This window comes from Gymnoscopelus microlampas (assembly GCF_963454915.1).
Source record: "Gymnoscopelus microlampas genome assembly, chromosome: 11".
In the NCBI taxonomy this organism is placed as follows: domain Eukaryota; kingdom Metazoa; phylum Chordata; class Actinopteri; order Myctophiformes; family Myctophidae; genus Gymnoscopelus; species Gymnoscopelus microlampas.
Window position 1 is genome coordinate 55,037,225 of NC_139948.1, and position 16,802 is coordinate 55,054,026.

A 16,802-nucleotide genomic window follows, 5' to 3' on the forward strand; every position below is an offset into this window, starting at 1 on the left:
CGGAGCTTGTAGATCAGCTTGTTTTCCTTTTATGCCATTTGACAAATGGAAATAAATAAAAATAAGGGATGCCAGGGCGCAACCCCAAAAAAATCATATTTGAACAGGGGACCCCCATTTTGTTTGACTGGTTCCACAGATAAATATTGTGAAAATAGCAAATCTACAAGCCCTCTCTTCTTCTTCCTCTCTTCCTCTGTCTGTCTGTCTGTCTGTCTGTCTGTCTGTCTGTCTGTCTGTCTGTCTGTCTGTCTGTCTGTCTGTCTCTCACACAGTGAGATGTCTTTAACATTTGCAACCAAATGGACCTGATTCAATCTTCTTCTTCTTTCGTGTATCATCGTCATATGTCCAGCTCAGTGTCGCAAAGCCACGCCAATGTCTCCGGTCCCACTTGGAAGAGGCCGTCCTCCGAAGGAGGTCTGTACAGAGGACAGGTGGTGATGATGTGGTCGGCACATTGCATTCAATAATCTATGCAGTGGTTCTCAACCTTTTCAGGCTGTGAGCCCCCAAAATAATCATATTTGAATTAGACCCGTGAGCCCCGGTGTGGTCCTGATCCACAGGTTGAGAACCACTGAAGTGACGTGACGTCAAAACCTGCAGATCTCAAAGGGTGCCAGGTATTTTGAGAGAGAAACAAGCAACCAGGTCTATGAAAACAAAATAAGATATGTGCTACAAACACTACATAGTACTATACGACTATGTCCACACAGCAGTTTATGATATTATAAAACATATTAGGAAAATAGCCGATCTACAAACTCAGAGGTTGTGAGCTTGTAGATCGGTTAGTTTCACAAGGCTGAAGACGACACAGTCGACACTCAAGACTGTGTGTGTGTGTGTGTGTGTGTGTGTGTGTGTGTGTGTGTGTGTGTGTGTGTGTGTGTGTGTGTGTGTGTGTGTGAGAGAGTGTATGTGTGTGTGTGCGCGCAGTCGTCTATGAAAACAAAGTAAGAATGTGTAGCCTACTACGATGTCTATCTAAAATGTACTAATAGTCCACACAGAAGTTTATAATATTATAAAACAATATTATACACACACAAACGAGTCCTCTTCAATGGCACGGATTCATCCATATAACTAAGAAATATTCATCCATGGAGTCACAGCGAGGCGCGCGGGGAGTCCCATGAAACCACGATGTCTGCATCGTGTCATCGGTAGATTTTATTTATTTATTTTCAAAATAACTTTGATGGCGGCGCGATCAGAGCAGACCCGAGCGGTAACATGTGTGTGGACCGCTTACAGCCCGGTGTAACTGGTCGGCGCGCGTGCATACACGAGCATGAGCGCGAGAATGTCACGGGAACGCGCTTCCTCGTCTCTCAATCACAGGCAGATCAGAGCCAAGATGTGTAAACTTTGGGGTTGGGTGCACAGTAACCTCGCATCACCAGTCTTTCCACCTCGGAGGAAAGCCTGGTCTGCGTTACTAAAAGACCCATATGATCCAGTCTAGACCATTGGTTCTCAAAGTGGGGTCCGGGGACCCCCAGGGGTACTTGAGGGGGTTCCAGGGGGTCCCCAGCTAAATGATGGACAGGGACCAAATGGACCCTTATGGGTCTGTAACTCTGAGAGTGTACAAATGGAACCAAATGGACCCGTTAGGGTCCATTTGGTTCCATTTGTACACTCTCAGATTAACATTGATTTTACAATATGAATTGGGGTCCCAGAGACATACATGCCATTAAATGGGGGTCTGTAGCCCTAATGCATGTCAAACTGGGGGTCTTTGAAATTTAAAATGGTTGAAAATCACTGCTAGAGAGCCGTAAAAATCTTCTATTATGGGGGTCCCTGGCTTATCTTTTCAAATGAGGGTCCGCGGGCTAATAAATGTCTATTTGGGGGTCCTTGGCACGAAAAAGTTTGAGAACCACTGGTCTAGACCACGCCTACTGGAAAGAAAAAAAAAAAGAATCCTCTTTCCGGATTCTGCCCATCCGGTTTTGCGGTGCCGCTTTGTTTTGGTTCCCCGATCCCTATTTAAATGGAATAGAATTTCCCCGTGGGATAATACAGACGCTAAATAGTCTCCGGATAGTGCACGCACATTTACATTTAAAAAATAAGCTAAACTATGCCGCATCAAGGACTTTATTAGGACGGACCTATTTTGGGGTGAGACGTGTTTCCGGTTCTGCCCATCCGGCCACTTTTTTTTTTTACTTCCGCTCCCGACCGGATCATATACCCGATAATGGAATGCTGCCCAGGCTGGGTGCACAGTCTATGGTTGGGTGTAGGGTCAGGAACTGCGCGAGAATTTCACGGGCACACGCATGCTTGCCCCGGGTGCTTTCACTGCTCACAGCCTAGACTAGCAATGTGCTCGCCTGCTCGGTTCAAACTTGATCAACGTTTGATCTGAGCGAAGTGGTGGACCCCTTACTGTGGCTTTGGTGTTTTGTAATAAGTGTTCCGTGTGATCACGTGACTGACACACGATATTTTTCAACTAGATGAATGATATTAACGTACAAGCTGTGCAACAGTGTAATATACAGTAAATCAATGAAAAGACCCATCAACGGTTCTAACCGTGGCTGGCAGATAAAGGGTTATATTTTGATTCACGAGTATAACCGTATTTGGCAGGTAAAAAAGTCACGAAAACAAGAGAATGAGTGACCAAGATATGTCTCTATGCTGTAGCCATGTGTTATATTATATTATAAACATGTGTTGTCAGTCTCTATACTGTATGTCTCATGGTATTATAAACATGTTATAAACATGTTATAAACATGTTTATTATGTACAACATTAGCCTCTATCTGCACGGTACTGCAGCCATGTGTGTGTTGGTCAGGCTCTGGTATCAGAGGAGAGTGAAGTGCTAGAGTGTGTGTGTGCATGTGTGTGTGCATGTGTGTGTGTGTGTGTGTGTGTGTGTGTGTGTGCGTGCATAGTGTGTGTGTGTGTGTGTGTGTGTGTGTGTGTGTGTGTGTGTGTGTGTGTGTGTGTGTGTGTGTGTGTGTGTGTGTGTGTGTGTGTGTGTTGCCAACTCTAATGATTCAGTCGACACACTTTCCCACGCTACACAAAGCCTCTGGAATCCTGCATTGTCTGATCCTGTGCAATTAGCGTGCGTGCGTGCGTGCGTGCGTGCGAGAGACAGTGAAGTGTGTTTGTTTTATTTGGGGAAATGTTCATAATGTTAAAGATCAAATCTATTTGCTATAAATAAATACATCTCCTTGTTCTCCTTAAAGTTACTGGTGTTATAGATCTATGTTTACTGGTGCTATAGATCTATATATATTTACTTTGTGCGTCATAACTCCTGAACCAAACATGATAACACAGAATATTGTAATAGTGTAATAGTGTAATATTTTAATATAGTGTAATAGTGTAAGTATAATAGAATACATTTCTACACCTATGTTTTGATGGTCAATCATTACAATTATATCATGTACAACATCATTAACTGTTCAGGTGAATAGTAAGGGTTAATTCAGTGATGTAGTCCGGTGGTTTGGTCAGAAAATCAGTCACTTTTTCATAAAAGCATGAAACTTGGTCACTGGTACAGTTTGGGGCTCTGAACTATTTCAGATATGGAGCCATCGCAAAAAAACGCTCCTTACTGGTTATGGCGGCCATTTTACTGTCCGCCACGACCACATGATGTACGTTGCATCATATCTCCTAAACCGCGGTCACATGGTCATACTAAAGAGTCACATGGTCATACTAAAGAGTCACATGGTCATACTAAAGAGTCACATGGTCATACTAAAGAGTCACATGGTCACACACAAAAGAAACCAAAAAATGAACAGCAATTTTTGCAATCGTTGTCTCCGCTAGGCCGTCCGTCCGTCTGTGAACAGTTCATCTCCGGCACCGTTGGCCCGATCAGCGCCAACCGCTGCTCACACACTCCCTGGATGCCAGAGCAGAACCTCTGCCCCGAATGTTTCACATGGGCCTGTTATAGCGCCACCAGGAGGCAGATTTTTGCCTCCTGGTGATTTTTTATAGTACTCCTACAGATTTTGTCCAAACATCACGCAAATCTCTACACAGTATCTCTATAGTCATGTGATCAACACGGATCTGTCCCATTTCTCATAATCCATCCTGATTGACTATGATTGCCTTCCAAAGTTTGCAGGAGTGCTCCGTTTTGAACCTCAAATCATGAACACAGCGTGCTATCGCTGTAAAACTTTGCAGACACATTCCCTCTAGGCCGAGGAGGAAATGCCACCCTACATTTTTTCAAATTGGCCTCATGGTGGCGCTATAACAGGCAGATTTCTGTGAGCAGCTAATCTCCAGACTCCAGACCAGAGCAGAACCTCTGACCTACATGTTTCACATCAGCCTGTTATAGCGCCACCAGGAGGATGACTTTAGCAAATTATTTTGTTTTATATTACTTCTACTCATTTTGTCCGGAAATCACTCAAATGGGTACACAGTATCTCTATAGTCGTGTGTGTGTGTGTGTGTGTGTGTGTGTGTGTGTGTGTGTGTGTGTGTGTGTGTGTGTGTGTGTGTGTGTGTGTGTGTGTGTGTGTGTGTGTGTGTGTGTGTGTGACCTTCATGCCGTGGCCCAGCCCGTCCAGATGGGAGTAGCCGATTGGCTGTCGGCTGTACCGGGGGTTGGTCTCCGTGGCGACGGGATGAGGCGGTGGGAGGAGCTTGTGTCCGCGGGCGACGCGCTTGACGACGGTGAACGCTCCGATCTCCCTCCTACACACCTTCTCCCTGTGCATGTCTACTGTCTAACACACACACATTACATGCACACACACACACACACACACAAGCACACACACACACACACACACACACACACACACACACACACACACACACACACACACACACACACACACACACACACACACACACACATTTTAACACCTTAATTACTGGTCTTCTTCTTCAGGTCTATTATAGATTACAGTTAATACAAAACAACAGGTGATGCTTCATCAGTTAATCTAATCTATGGAACACATTACCTCACATTACAGACAGACAGACAGACAGACAGACAGACAGACAGACAGACAGACAGACAGACAGACAGACAGACAGACAGACAGACAGGCAGACAGACACTTCTTACTTGACCAATCAGGTTGACGGACGACTCCATGCGTCGCAGCTGATTGGTCTGAGCGTCGAGCAGCTGCAGCACGCTATTGGCCAGTGTGCTGATCTGGTAGGCCACGCTGGCCAGGGATTGGCTGGTGAAGTTCTTTGTCTCCTCCAATGCCTGCGCGCTGTCCTTCCCCGACTGACAGACAGACAGACAGACAGACAGACAGACAGACCAAGGAGGGCATTAATTTCAAATAGCAGATCTATAAGCTCAGGCATTAATGTACAGAGAACAAACATAAGAAGTTGAAATATGGAGGTAAAGGTATCTGCGCGAAAGCAACAACTTATGAAATCAATTTACAGTACAATGTAGACATTTATCAGACGCTCTGAATCCAGAGTGATTTACAGTAAGCAGGTAAACACAAGATAATACATCATATGCATAGAAATAGTAATCTAGGATCAGGACTTAGCATGAGTGAACAGTAAAATATCCCAAAAAGCATCTGTCTAAATAACATGCTATCTGCATAATCCTGCAAGGTCATCAAGGCTAGGTGTAGTGCTACGGGCTGAGATGGAGTCTGAAGAGGTGAGTCTTCAGATTACACTGGAATATTGGGAGTGAATCTGCAGTTCACGTCTAGGACGTGTGGAGCGTTGTCCAGGGTGTTTTAGAGAAGGGAGAAGAGTCTAGGACGTGTGAAACGTTGTCCAGAGTGTTTTAGAGAAGAGAGAAGAGTCTAGGGACGTGTGGAGCGTTGTCCAGGGTGTTTTAGAGAAGAGAGAAGAGTCTAGGACGTCTGGAGCGTTGTCCAGGGTGTTTTAGAGAAGAGAGAAGAGTCTAGGACGTGTGGAGCGTTGTCCAGAGTGTTTTAGAGAAGAGAGAAGAGTCTAGGACGTGTGGAGCGTTGTCCAGGGTGTTTTAGAGAAGAGAGAAGAGTCTAGGACGTGTGGAGCGTTGTCCAGGGTGTTTTAGAGAAGAGAGAAGAGTCTAGGACGTGTGGAGCGTTGTCCAGAGTGTTTTAGAGAAGAGAGAAGAGTCTAGGACGTGTGGAGCGTTGTCCAGAGTGTTTTAGAGAAGAGAGAAGAGTCTAGGACGTGTGGAGCGTTGTCCAGGGTGTTTTAGAGAAGAGAGAAGAGTCTAGGACGTGTGGAGTGTTGTCCAGGGTGTTTTAGAGAAGAGAGAAGAGTCTAGGACGTGTGGAGTGTTGTCCAGGGTGTTTTAGAGAAGAGAGAAGAGTCTAGGACGTGTGGAGCGTTGTCCAGAGTGTTTTAGAGAAGAGAGAAGAGTCTAGGACGTGTGGAGCGTTGTCCAGAGTGTTTTAGAGAAGAGAGAAGAGTCTAGGGGTCTGGTTAAAGACCAAGCAGACCAAGCAAAAATACAAGAGTAATAGATTACCTCCAAGTAGTTTTTAGAGCAGTACTCGGCCACGTTATTCAGATTCTCGTAGTTCTGTAGAAGCATCAGTCGAGCAGAAGGAGCTTCCTGTAGAATCCTGCTCACTTCCTCCGAGAAATCCTGCTCCTTCATCTCTGATACAAAACATATAAAATATATACTTTATGAATTCATTCATTTCATATACTTTGACATGAGAACCCCTAGTATGTAGTGACACCTAGTGGTCAGGATGTTTATGGTCAAAGAACTATTTATTAGGATGTAAGCAGCTGTAATCTACTTTGTTATATTCATTGAATTATTTATTATAAGAATAGTAGTAAGAATGGTAAATAAATACACATTTATTTATTTTTCAAAGGATACAACAATATATAAAAAATAATTGCAGCTCGGCCCGGGCCGTAGTGTGATGGTTCAGGCATCCTATAGGCTGCAATGCCAGCCTGACATTGTGTCGTGGGTTCGACTCCCGTTTCCGACGGCCTTAGCTTTGTGTTACCCCCCCCCCCCCCCAATCTCTCCCCCATTTCCTTTCAGCCTACTCTCTCTGTCCCTCTTTAAAGGTAGGGTAAGTGATATTTTTTGGTTAAAACAAAAAGTATTTTGTTAAAAGGTTAAAGCACTATATTCTGATAGTATATTCTGATCAAACACTCTATAATCATTGCATTATAGAGTGTTTGTTCAGTAACAGGAGTCTCCCCGTCTCTCTCCAGCTCTTTAATAAACAGAAAATACATTTTCCGGTAGGTGTCAAAATCTCAGCCAATCAGGAGAAAGTACCAATTTTTAAGCTTCATTTTTATAGTGTTTCAGTTCTAATTTTGCCTGCTCATTTCTTAGTGTCATCACTTCACATTTCACTTGTTTAATCTGTATCCTGATTGAGTTCTCTATCCTGATTGGATGGAAATGAAACTGAAACGAAAATGCATTTTCTGTTTAATAAAGAGCTGGAGAGACAAGGAGACTCCTTTTACTGAACAAACACTCTATAGCAATGAGTACTATCACAATATAGAGCTATTTAACACTTATTTTAACCAAAGAAAAGCACTTACCCTACCTTTAAAAAAAGGCATTAAAGGCCCAGAAAAATATCTTTAAAAAACCTAAAACATGCAGCTCACTGTATTAAATGGATCAACTGTTGTAATAAAGAAGAGGATGTTACTCTGTGTCTTAAATGGGATATTAAGGTTACTTTAGTTAAATAAATATTTGACCTCTTATTTTTTTACCATTTTGGAACCGAAATAGGGAACCGATAAGCAGAACCAGAACCGGAATGGGACTCATAAAAACCCTAACGACCATTCCTTACAAGACCATGTGATATATTACATATATTATACATATAATATATTATATTATATATACGGTGATATATACATATTCACATCATAATTAATAAACAACAACTTTACTGAACGTCACTAAACATAAATGAATCAATTATCAGGTTAACGAGGTTAAACTCTTAATTAACATAGTTATACATTTTATGTTCATGCAGAATAATGGATGGACACATTGCATGTTATGCTTTGTCACATAAAAGTAGCAACAATAGCAGATCTACAAGCTCAAAACGCGTGGCAGCGCGAGCTTGTAGATCGGCTATTTTTTTCTATTTTTGACTTGGAATCCTGATTTTTTTTGGTTGCTATTTTTGAATTGGAATCCTGAAAAGTAACATTTAAATCTAATTTCAAATGCATTTAGTTATAGTTATGTTAAAGGAGTAGTTCACCCCCCAAAAAATCTTATTTTTTATCAATTGAAGCCTTGAATTCATGGATTTATTTTTGTTTTTGTGGCATTCCTAAGCCAAAACTTTGATTCCTGTCTCCTACCGGATACACACCCGGTCATCAAATTATTGCCTTAGGAATGCCACAAAAACAAAAACAAAAATCCATGAATTCAAGGCTTCATGGGGTGTGCAATTGATAGAAAATAAGTCAACTACTCCTTTAACTTTATGAACCTAAATACAAATACATTGGACATAAATGTATTTGTATGCAATACTAGTCTAGTCATGAAGCTACTAATGTCGACTGAAGTAATCAAAGTGTGTCATGTTATGAATCATAACAGCTGAAATCAATAATATATCACTATTCTGATATTAACCTGCGGGCCGCATTAAGTTAAGGTGGGGGCCGCATGTGGCCCCCGGGCCGCCAATTGCCCATGTATGCCTTAGGGTGTCAGGACACCTTAGGGTGTCAGGACACCTAGCCCAGGGCAGGGGTCTGCAACCTGCGGCTATGGAGCCACATGAGGCTCTTCAGCCCTTCTCTGCTCTGGAGCCACATGTGACTCTTCAGCCCTTCCCTTGTGGCTCCCTGTAGTTACTGTATAGACGGATTTCCGCGCGACGTCATCACAGAGCAGAATGCGCAATCTGCGCATGCCTGGGGGAAAGCATAGACTGAGGCGCGTTCGAAAATACAGCCCTGAGCGGCAGTGAGCGCACTGGCCAATACAAACTAATAGGCGAGTGTGCTCCGGTGTGTAATTTCCAAACGCACCCATAGGCTTCCCCCCGCAGCTGCGCGGTCATATTCCTCTCATGTTTACTAACAGGAAACCTCCCTATTGAAAACATTAGATGGAAATTAACAAAGTTTTTCCTTTTTCTTTCACAGTTAAAATGTTATTTAACGTTGCTGTAATGAGACATAGATTCTTACAGGCTCCCATACTAGTCTGTAAAGATGAGTAGAATAAATAATAATGTCAACATTTCTGTCAAATTTGCGTCAAAGCCTGCAACACATGTATTGGCACCAGCAGCATTAGTGCTATAGAGCTAACATAGGTTTTAGTTTTATAGAGCATTGGTTCTCAAAGTGGGGTCCGGGGACTCCCAGGGGTACTTGAGGGGGTTCCAGGGGGTCCCCAGCTAAATGATGGATAGGAACCAAATGGACCCTTATGGGTCTGTAACTCTGAGAGTGTACAAATGGAACCAAATGGACCCTAACGGGTCCATTTGGTTCCATTTGTACACTTTCAGAGTTAAATTAACATTGATTTTACAATATGAATCGGGGTCCCAGGGATATACATGCCATTAAATGGGGGTCCGTAGCCTCTAATGCATGTCAAACTGGGGGTCCTTGAAATTAAAATGGTTGAGAATCACTGCTAGAGCCGTAAAAATCGTCTCTTATGGGGGGTCCCTGGCATATCTTTTCAAATGGGGGTCTGCGGGCTAATAAGTGTCAATTTGGGGGTCCTTGACATGACAAAGTTTGAGAACCACTGTTATAGAGATAACATAGGTTTTAATGCTAAAGAGCTAACATAGGCACCTTATAGGGTCTCAGGGCACCTTAGGGTGTCAGGACACCTTATAGGGTCTCAGGGCACCTTAGGGTCTCAGGGCACCCTAAGGTGTCAGGACACCTTATAGGGTGTCAGGGCACCTTAGGGTGTCAGGACACCTTAGGGTCTCAGGGCACCCTAAGGTGTCAGGACACCTTAGGGTCTCAGGGCACCCTAAGGTGTCAGGACACCTTATAGGGTCTCAGGGCACCTTAGGGTGTCAGGACACCTTAGGGTCTCAGGGCACCCTAAGGTGTCAGGACACCTTAGGGTCTCAGGGCACCCTAAGGTGTCAGGACACCTTATAGGGTCTCAGGGCACCCTAAGGTGTCAGGGCACCTTATAGGGTCTCAGGGCACCCTAAGGTGTCAGGACACCTTATAGGGTCTCAGGGCACCCTAAGGTGTCAGGACACCTTATAGGGTCTCAGGGCACCCTAAGGTGTCAGGGCACCTTATAGGGTCTCAGGGCACCCTAAGGTGTCAGGACACCTTATATGGTCTCAGGGCACCCTAAGGTGTCAGGACACCTTATATGGTCTCAGGGCACCCTAAGGTGTCAGGACACCTTATAGGGTCTCAGGACACCCTAAGGTGTCAGGACACCTTATAGGGTCTCAGGGCACCCTAAGGTGTCAGGACACCTTATAGGGTCTCAGGGCACCCTAAGGTGTCAGGACACCCCTGATAAACATCATGTTCAAATGACATCCATGTAGAATATTATTATCAAACATTTAACCAACATCAACAGACACGTTGTAAACATGATTAAAGTTGAATATTTAACTAACATCAAGTTATAAACATGAATTAAAGTATTAAAAAGTTTAAAGTTAAACTTACTGAACGAACGCAGAGACTCTGAACCATGAAACTACTTGAAGGAAGTTGAAACTACTGTCTGTCTCTCTTCCTCTCTCTCTCTCTCTCTCTGTGTCTCTCTCTCTCTCTCTCTCTCTCTCTCTCTCTCTCTCTCTCTCTCTCTCTCTCTCTCTCTCTCTCTCTCTCTCTCTCTCTCTCTCTCTCTCTCTCTCTGTGTCTCTCTCTTCCTCTCTCTCTCTCTCTCTCTCTCTCTGTGTGTGTGTCTCTCTCTCTCTCTGTGTGTGTGTCTCTCTCTCTCTCTCTCTCTCTCTCTCTCTCTCTCTCTCTCTCTTCCTCTCTCAGTGTGTGAAAGTAGAGCAGGCTGTCAGGTTGTCATGGCGACATCTGAGGGGCTCCTGAAAGCAGAAGCTATTTGTGTGCGTGTGTGTGTGTGTGTGTGTGTGTGTGTGTGTGTGTGTGTGTGTGTGTGTGTGTGTGTGTGTGTGTGTGTGTGTGTGTGTGTGTGTGTGTGTGTGTGTGTGTGCGCGCGCCCCTGTGCGGCGTGAGAGCCTGTGTGTGTGTGTGTGTGTCTCATTATTCAAATCATCCTGTTTGTCTCTAACAGGAAGTTGAGGTTTGTTGAAGTTGTTACTTAACTTGTTTCCTTCTGTTTTGATCTGTGTGTGTGTGTGTGTGTGTGTGTGTGTGTGTGTGTGTGTGTGTGTGTGTGTGTGTGTGTGTGTGTGTGTGTGTGTGTGTTGTATTACTATAGTTGTGAGGACCATTATGTCCTCTTAAGTATAGTAGAATATGACACTATAAATGGTTGTTATGGTTAAAAGAAGACTTTTAGAGTTGGGTTATGCACATGCCCACGCGTACGTGCACACGCACACGCACACGCACACACACACACACACACACACACACACACACACACACACACACACACACACACACACACGTCTATACAGTACACTCTTATTGTGTTGTTAAGCCAGGGGTATTCAACTAGATTAGGCAGGGGGCCACAACTGCAAAATAATTTGGAGTTGGGGGCCACACAGTGCGAGCAAATGCACGCGCGCGCAGCGCGCGTGCATTTGCTCTCCATACACTTAATGGAGATATTAAGCTTTTAGTCAAGGAGTTAACATTGGAGCGGCCGACCGGAAGCATTTTTTACATGGATCCACATCCGACCTCTCCTTCTCAGAGACTCCTTGGATGATCCCAAAGTTTCGTTAGAGCGCCCCCACGTGGGAAAAAAATTATAAAAAAAGTAAATGGGCCAAAAACGGTCCGGACCGTTTATGGCCCTCAATGTGTTGGCTTAAAGATGGGGTAAAAAGAGGTAAAAAGAGGTAAAAAGGGGTAAAAAGAGGTAAAAAGAGGTAAAAAGGGGTAAAAGAGGTAAAAAGAGGCAAATAAAAATCACACCCAGTGTGAAGTGGGCGGTGTGGTCACAGTGGTCATCACAGTGATGGAAGTGATTCACTTAAAAAAAAACATTAAAGTGTTTTTTTTTAAGTCCATACTGCTATTCATAGGGCTCCACATGTGTCATGTGTTTCGCTAGCCAATCACAGTCCTGAATTTGCAAAGTCAGCCAATCACATTCCAGCTAGTGGTGATGACACTAGCTGTAATGTGATTGGCTGACTTTGCCAAAGTATAGATTTGCATTGACTGTGGAAGGGTTAGCGTTGTAGACTGCGTTGTAGACTATTGGCCAATCACGGTGCAGGATTGGTCAGTGTCCAAACCTCACTTATAGGGGGCAGTTACACCTCCCCAAAAAGGGGTGAAAGAGTTAAAAAAAAAAGACAATTATGTACACAGAAATCTTATGTTTAATATTAGAACCGTAAAATAGCCTCTTATGTACAGAGTCATATGGAGAATAATCACTTTGCTTTAATGATATATCTTTATAATGTTCTTTTTGTCCTTGTTGGGGCATTAAGCCACGTAGAAACATAAACTATAATATTGTTCTTGTTGGGGCATTAAGACACATAGAAACATAAACTATAATATTGTTCTTGTTGGGGCATTAAGACACATAGAAACATAAACTATAATATTGTTCTTGTTGGGGCATTAAGACACATAGAAACATAAACTATAATATTGTTCTTGTTGGGGCATTAAGACACATAGAAACATAAACTATAATATTGTCCTTGTTGGGGCATTAAGCCACATAGAAACATAAACTATAATATTGTTCTTGTTGGGGCATTAAGACACATAGAAACATAAACTATAATATTGTTCTTGTTGGGGCATTAAGACACATAGAAACATAAACTATAATATTGTTCTTGTTGGGGCATTAAGACACATAGAAACATAAACTATAATATTGTTCTTGTTGGGGCATTAAGACACATAGAAACATAAACTATAATATTGTTCTTGTTGGGGCATTAAGCCACATAGAAACATAAACTATAATATTGTTCTTGTTGGGGCATTAAGACACATAGAAACATAAACTATAATATTGTCCTTGTTGGGGCATTAAGACACATAGAAACATAAACTATAATATTGTTCTTGTTGGGGCATTAAGACACATAGAAACATAAACTATAATATTGTTCTTGTTGGGGCATTAAGACACATAGAAACATAAACTATAATATTGTTCTTGTTGGGGCATTAAGACACATAGAAACATAAACTATAATATTGTCCTTGTTGGGGCATTAAGACACATAGAAACATAAACTATAATATTGTCCTTGTTGGGGCATTAAGACACATAGAAACATAAACTATGATATTGTTCTTTTATCCTTGTTGGGGCATTAAAGGGATAGTTCACCCCAAAAATATATGTTTTAGTTTTTGTCTCATTCCAAAGACAATGATTTGATGACCAGCGGACCGGTAGGAGACACAAGACATTATTGTCTTAGGAATGAGACAAAAAATATCCATGAGGCGACTAACCAATAGAAGAAAAGTTGTTTTGGGGGTGAACTATCCCTTTTAGCCACATAGACACAACTATTTTACATTTTATAAAATCTGTCAATAGATATTTTGTTTCTAAGAAAGAAATAATTCCCATCGCCCATTAAAAATAATAAAATACAAATACAATAAAATCATTAAAAATAATAAAATACAAAAAAAAATAAAATCATTAAAAATAATAAAATACAAATAAAATAAAAAAACATTATAAAAGATTAAAAATAAAACAAAAGGCAGTGGTTTGTTCTAAATGCTTCATAAAGTGTTTCCTATGATGTTTCCTAGGGTTTACTAGATTTCCTAGCATGTTTCCTAGCATGTTTCCTAGATTTCCTAATGTTTACTAGATTTCCTAGCATTTACTAGATTGCCTAGCATGTTTCCTAACATGTTTTCTACCATGCTTCCTAACATGTTTCCTAGCATGCTTCCACGTGCATGTTATCTCTGCGGCTCCTCCTGGCAGAGATTTGTGCTCTACTGAGCGCACCTTCCTCTTCACTAGTCTTCTCTAGTGCGCTCTAATATTTCCTAGTATTCCCTAATATTTCCTAATATGTCCTAGTATTCCCCAATATTCCCCAATATTTCCTACAATTTCCTAGTATTCCCTAATATTTCCTAGTGTTCACTAGTGTTTCATGAGTCAGTCAGCTCCCAGTACAACAGTAACACACTGTGGTTGTACTGGTCAGCTCCCAGTACAACAGTAACACACTGTGGTTGTACTGGTCAGCTCCCAGTACAACAGTAACACACTGTGGTTGTACTGGTCAGCTCCCAGTACGTACAACAGTAACACACTGTGGTTGTACTGGTGAATGTAAGTCACACTTCTTATGATGAATTAAAGTCAACAAAGAAGAAAATAAAGAAAATAAACTAGGCTCCAGTGTTAAATTCAGATTACAAAAATAAAGACTTGAGGACGTATATAGAAGTAGATTTATAAAACATCTGGACTGATCTCCAGATGAAGTAAAACATTAATAAAAAGAAAAGAAAAGCTGGCTCATGAGGCTTCAACATGGTAGAACCAAAGGTTCTGCCTGTCACAGAACATACAGTGGAACTCACAGGGTTAAAGGAGTCTGTTCAATGTCCCGGGTTCTAATAAAAGGTTCCAGATGGTTCTAATACATTTTTTTTCCAGATGATGGTTCTAGAAGAAAACAGAAGGTTCTGTGTTCAGACAGAGTTCCAGAGGTCCACACAAACACACACACACACACACACACACACACACACACACACACACACACACACACACACACACACACACACACACACACACACACACACACACACACACACACACACACACACACACACACACACACACACACACACACACAGTTCCAGGTTCCAGGTGCGTCCAACAAAGAGGGGTGACAGAAGGTTCTAAGAGGGTGTAGGAGTGACATGAGGGTGTAGGAGGTTCTAAGAGGAGTGACAGAAGGTTCTAAGAGGGTGTAGGAGTGACATGAGGGTCTAGGAGGTTCTAAGAGGAGTGACAGAAGGTTCTAAGAGGAGTGACAGAAGGTTCTAAGAGGGTGTAGGAGTGACATGAGGGTGTAGGAGGTTCTAAGAGGAGTGACAGAAGGTTCTAAGAGGGTGTAGGAGTGACATGAGGGTCTAGGAGGTTCTAAGAGGAGTGACAGAAGACGGTGTGGAACTCGTTGAGCAGAAGTTCTACGATCTGGTTCTGGAACACCATGTAGACCGTGGGATTGGCTGTCTCAGTCTGGGGGCGGAGCAACGTGGGGCCAAACACTATGGCAACGCTCTGGACCGACATCCTGTTACTATCGCCATGGTGAATCGCCCTGTAACCATGGAAACACAAACAACATCCTGTTACTGTCGCCATGGAAACAAACAACATCCTGTTACTATCGCCATGGTGAATCGCCCTGTAACCATGGAAACACAAACAAACATCCGGTTACTGATGCATACATCAGTCTAAACAATATACTATCACAAATTATTACACGGCTTGGTTGAATGCTTGATTCTGATTGGCCTGAATTCAGCGGTGTGTTATCAATGAATAATGACCGATGAGCTCTATAACAGACCTCTGTCTAATCAAAGACTCAGAACACCTGCTCATATCAACCTGTCTAATCAAAGACTCAGAACACCTGCTCATATCAACCTGTCTAATCAAAGACTCAGAACACCTGCTCATATCAACCTGTCTAATCAAAGACTCAGAACACCTGCTCATATCAACCTGTCTAATCAAAGACCCAGAACACCTGCTCATATCAACCTGTCTAATCAAAGACTCAGAACACCTACTCATATCAACCTGTCTAATCAAAGACTCAGAACACCTGCTCATATCAACCTGTCTAATCAAAGACTCAGAACACCTGCTCATATCAACCTGTCTAATCAAAGACTCAGAACACCTGCTCATATCAACCTGTCTAATCAAAGACTCAGAACACCTGCTCATATCAACCTGTCTAATCAAAGACTCAGAACACCTGCTCATATCAACCTGTCTAATCAAAGACTCAGAACACCTGCTCATATCAACCTGTCTAATCAAAGACTCAGAGCACCTGCTCATATCAACCTGTCTAATCAAAGACCCAGAACACCTGCTCATATCAACCTGTCTAATCACAGACTCAGAACACCTGCTCATATCAACCTGTCTAATCAAAGACTCAGAACACCTGCTCATATCAACCTGTCTAATCAAAGACTCAGAACACCTGCTCATATCAACCTGTCTTATCAAAGACTCAGAACACCTGCTCATATCAACCTGTCTAATCAAAGACTCAGAACACCTGCTCATATCAACCTGTCTAATCAAAGACTCAGAACACCTGCTCATATCAACCTGTCTAATCAAAGACTCAGAACACCTGCTCATATCAACCTGTGCTGCTTGGTTTTATGCTTTATCCAACATGACAGCCATGTAAACAAACACACCATGTCAATATTGACCACCTCCCCGTACATTATCCCTTGCATAATAATGTGTACATTCTACATTCTACATTCTCAATCTAGTGGTATCGGCCCAAGGAACCATCACGCCAGAAGGAAATGTTTGGATCGGGATGGTGCAGAGGATCTGGTACATCGCTCAGGTCCTGGACCTGGTGAGACGAAGGAGGAGCCCGGCCAGGAGGCCAACC

At 42.6% G+C, this 16,802-nt stretch overlaps 2 protein-coding genes across 4 annotated transcripts in view; both read right to left on the reverse strand.

Moving 5' to 3' along the window:
* Nucleotides 1-10,795, reverse strand: part of LOC311054905 (ABI gene family member 3-like) — a 29,027-nt gene extending 18,232 nt beyond the window's left edge. For all 3 annotated transcript variants that reach the window (XR_014601737.1, XR_014601738.1, XM_084070917.1), the window contains exons 1-4: nucleotides 10,690-10,795; nucleotides 6,500-6,633; nucleotides 5,117-5,287; nucleotides 4,581-4,766 (exon numbers count right to left, since the gene is read on the reverse strand). Coding sequence is in view for 1 of the 3 variants with exons in the window: in XM_084070917.1 (XP_083927043.1) it covers nucleotides 4,581-4,766; nucleotides 5,117-5,287; nucleotides 6,500-6,631 (489 nt within the window). In the remaining 2 variants the exon portion in view is untranslated. The remainder of the gene's footprint in view (nucleotides 1-4,580; nucleotides 4,767-5,116; nucleotides 5,288-6,499; nucleotides 6,634-10,689) is intronic.
* Nucleotides 10,796-12,492: 1,697 nt separating this feature from the next.
* LOC311054880 (rho GTPase-activating protein 27-like) overlaps nucleotides 12,493-16,802 on the reverse strand; it is a 77,922-nt gene continuing 73,612 nt past the window's right edge. Inside the window, exon 25 of the mRNA XM_084070876.1 lies at nucleotides 12,493-15,461. Within this exon, the coding sequence (XP_083927002.1) occupies nucleotides 15,281-15,461 (181 nt within the window). The 3' untranslated portion in view covers nucleotides 12,493-15,280. The remainder of the gene's footprint in view (nucleotides 15,462-16,802) is intronic.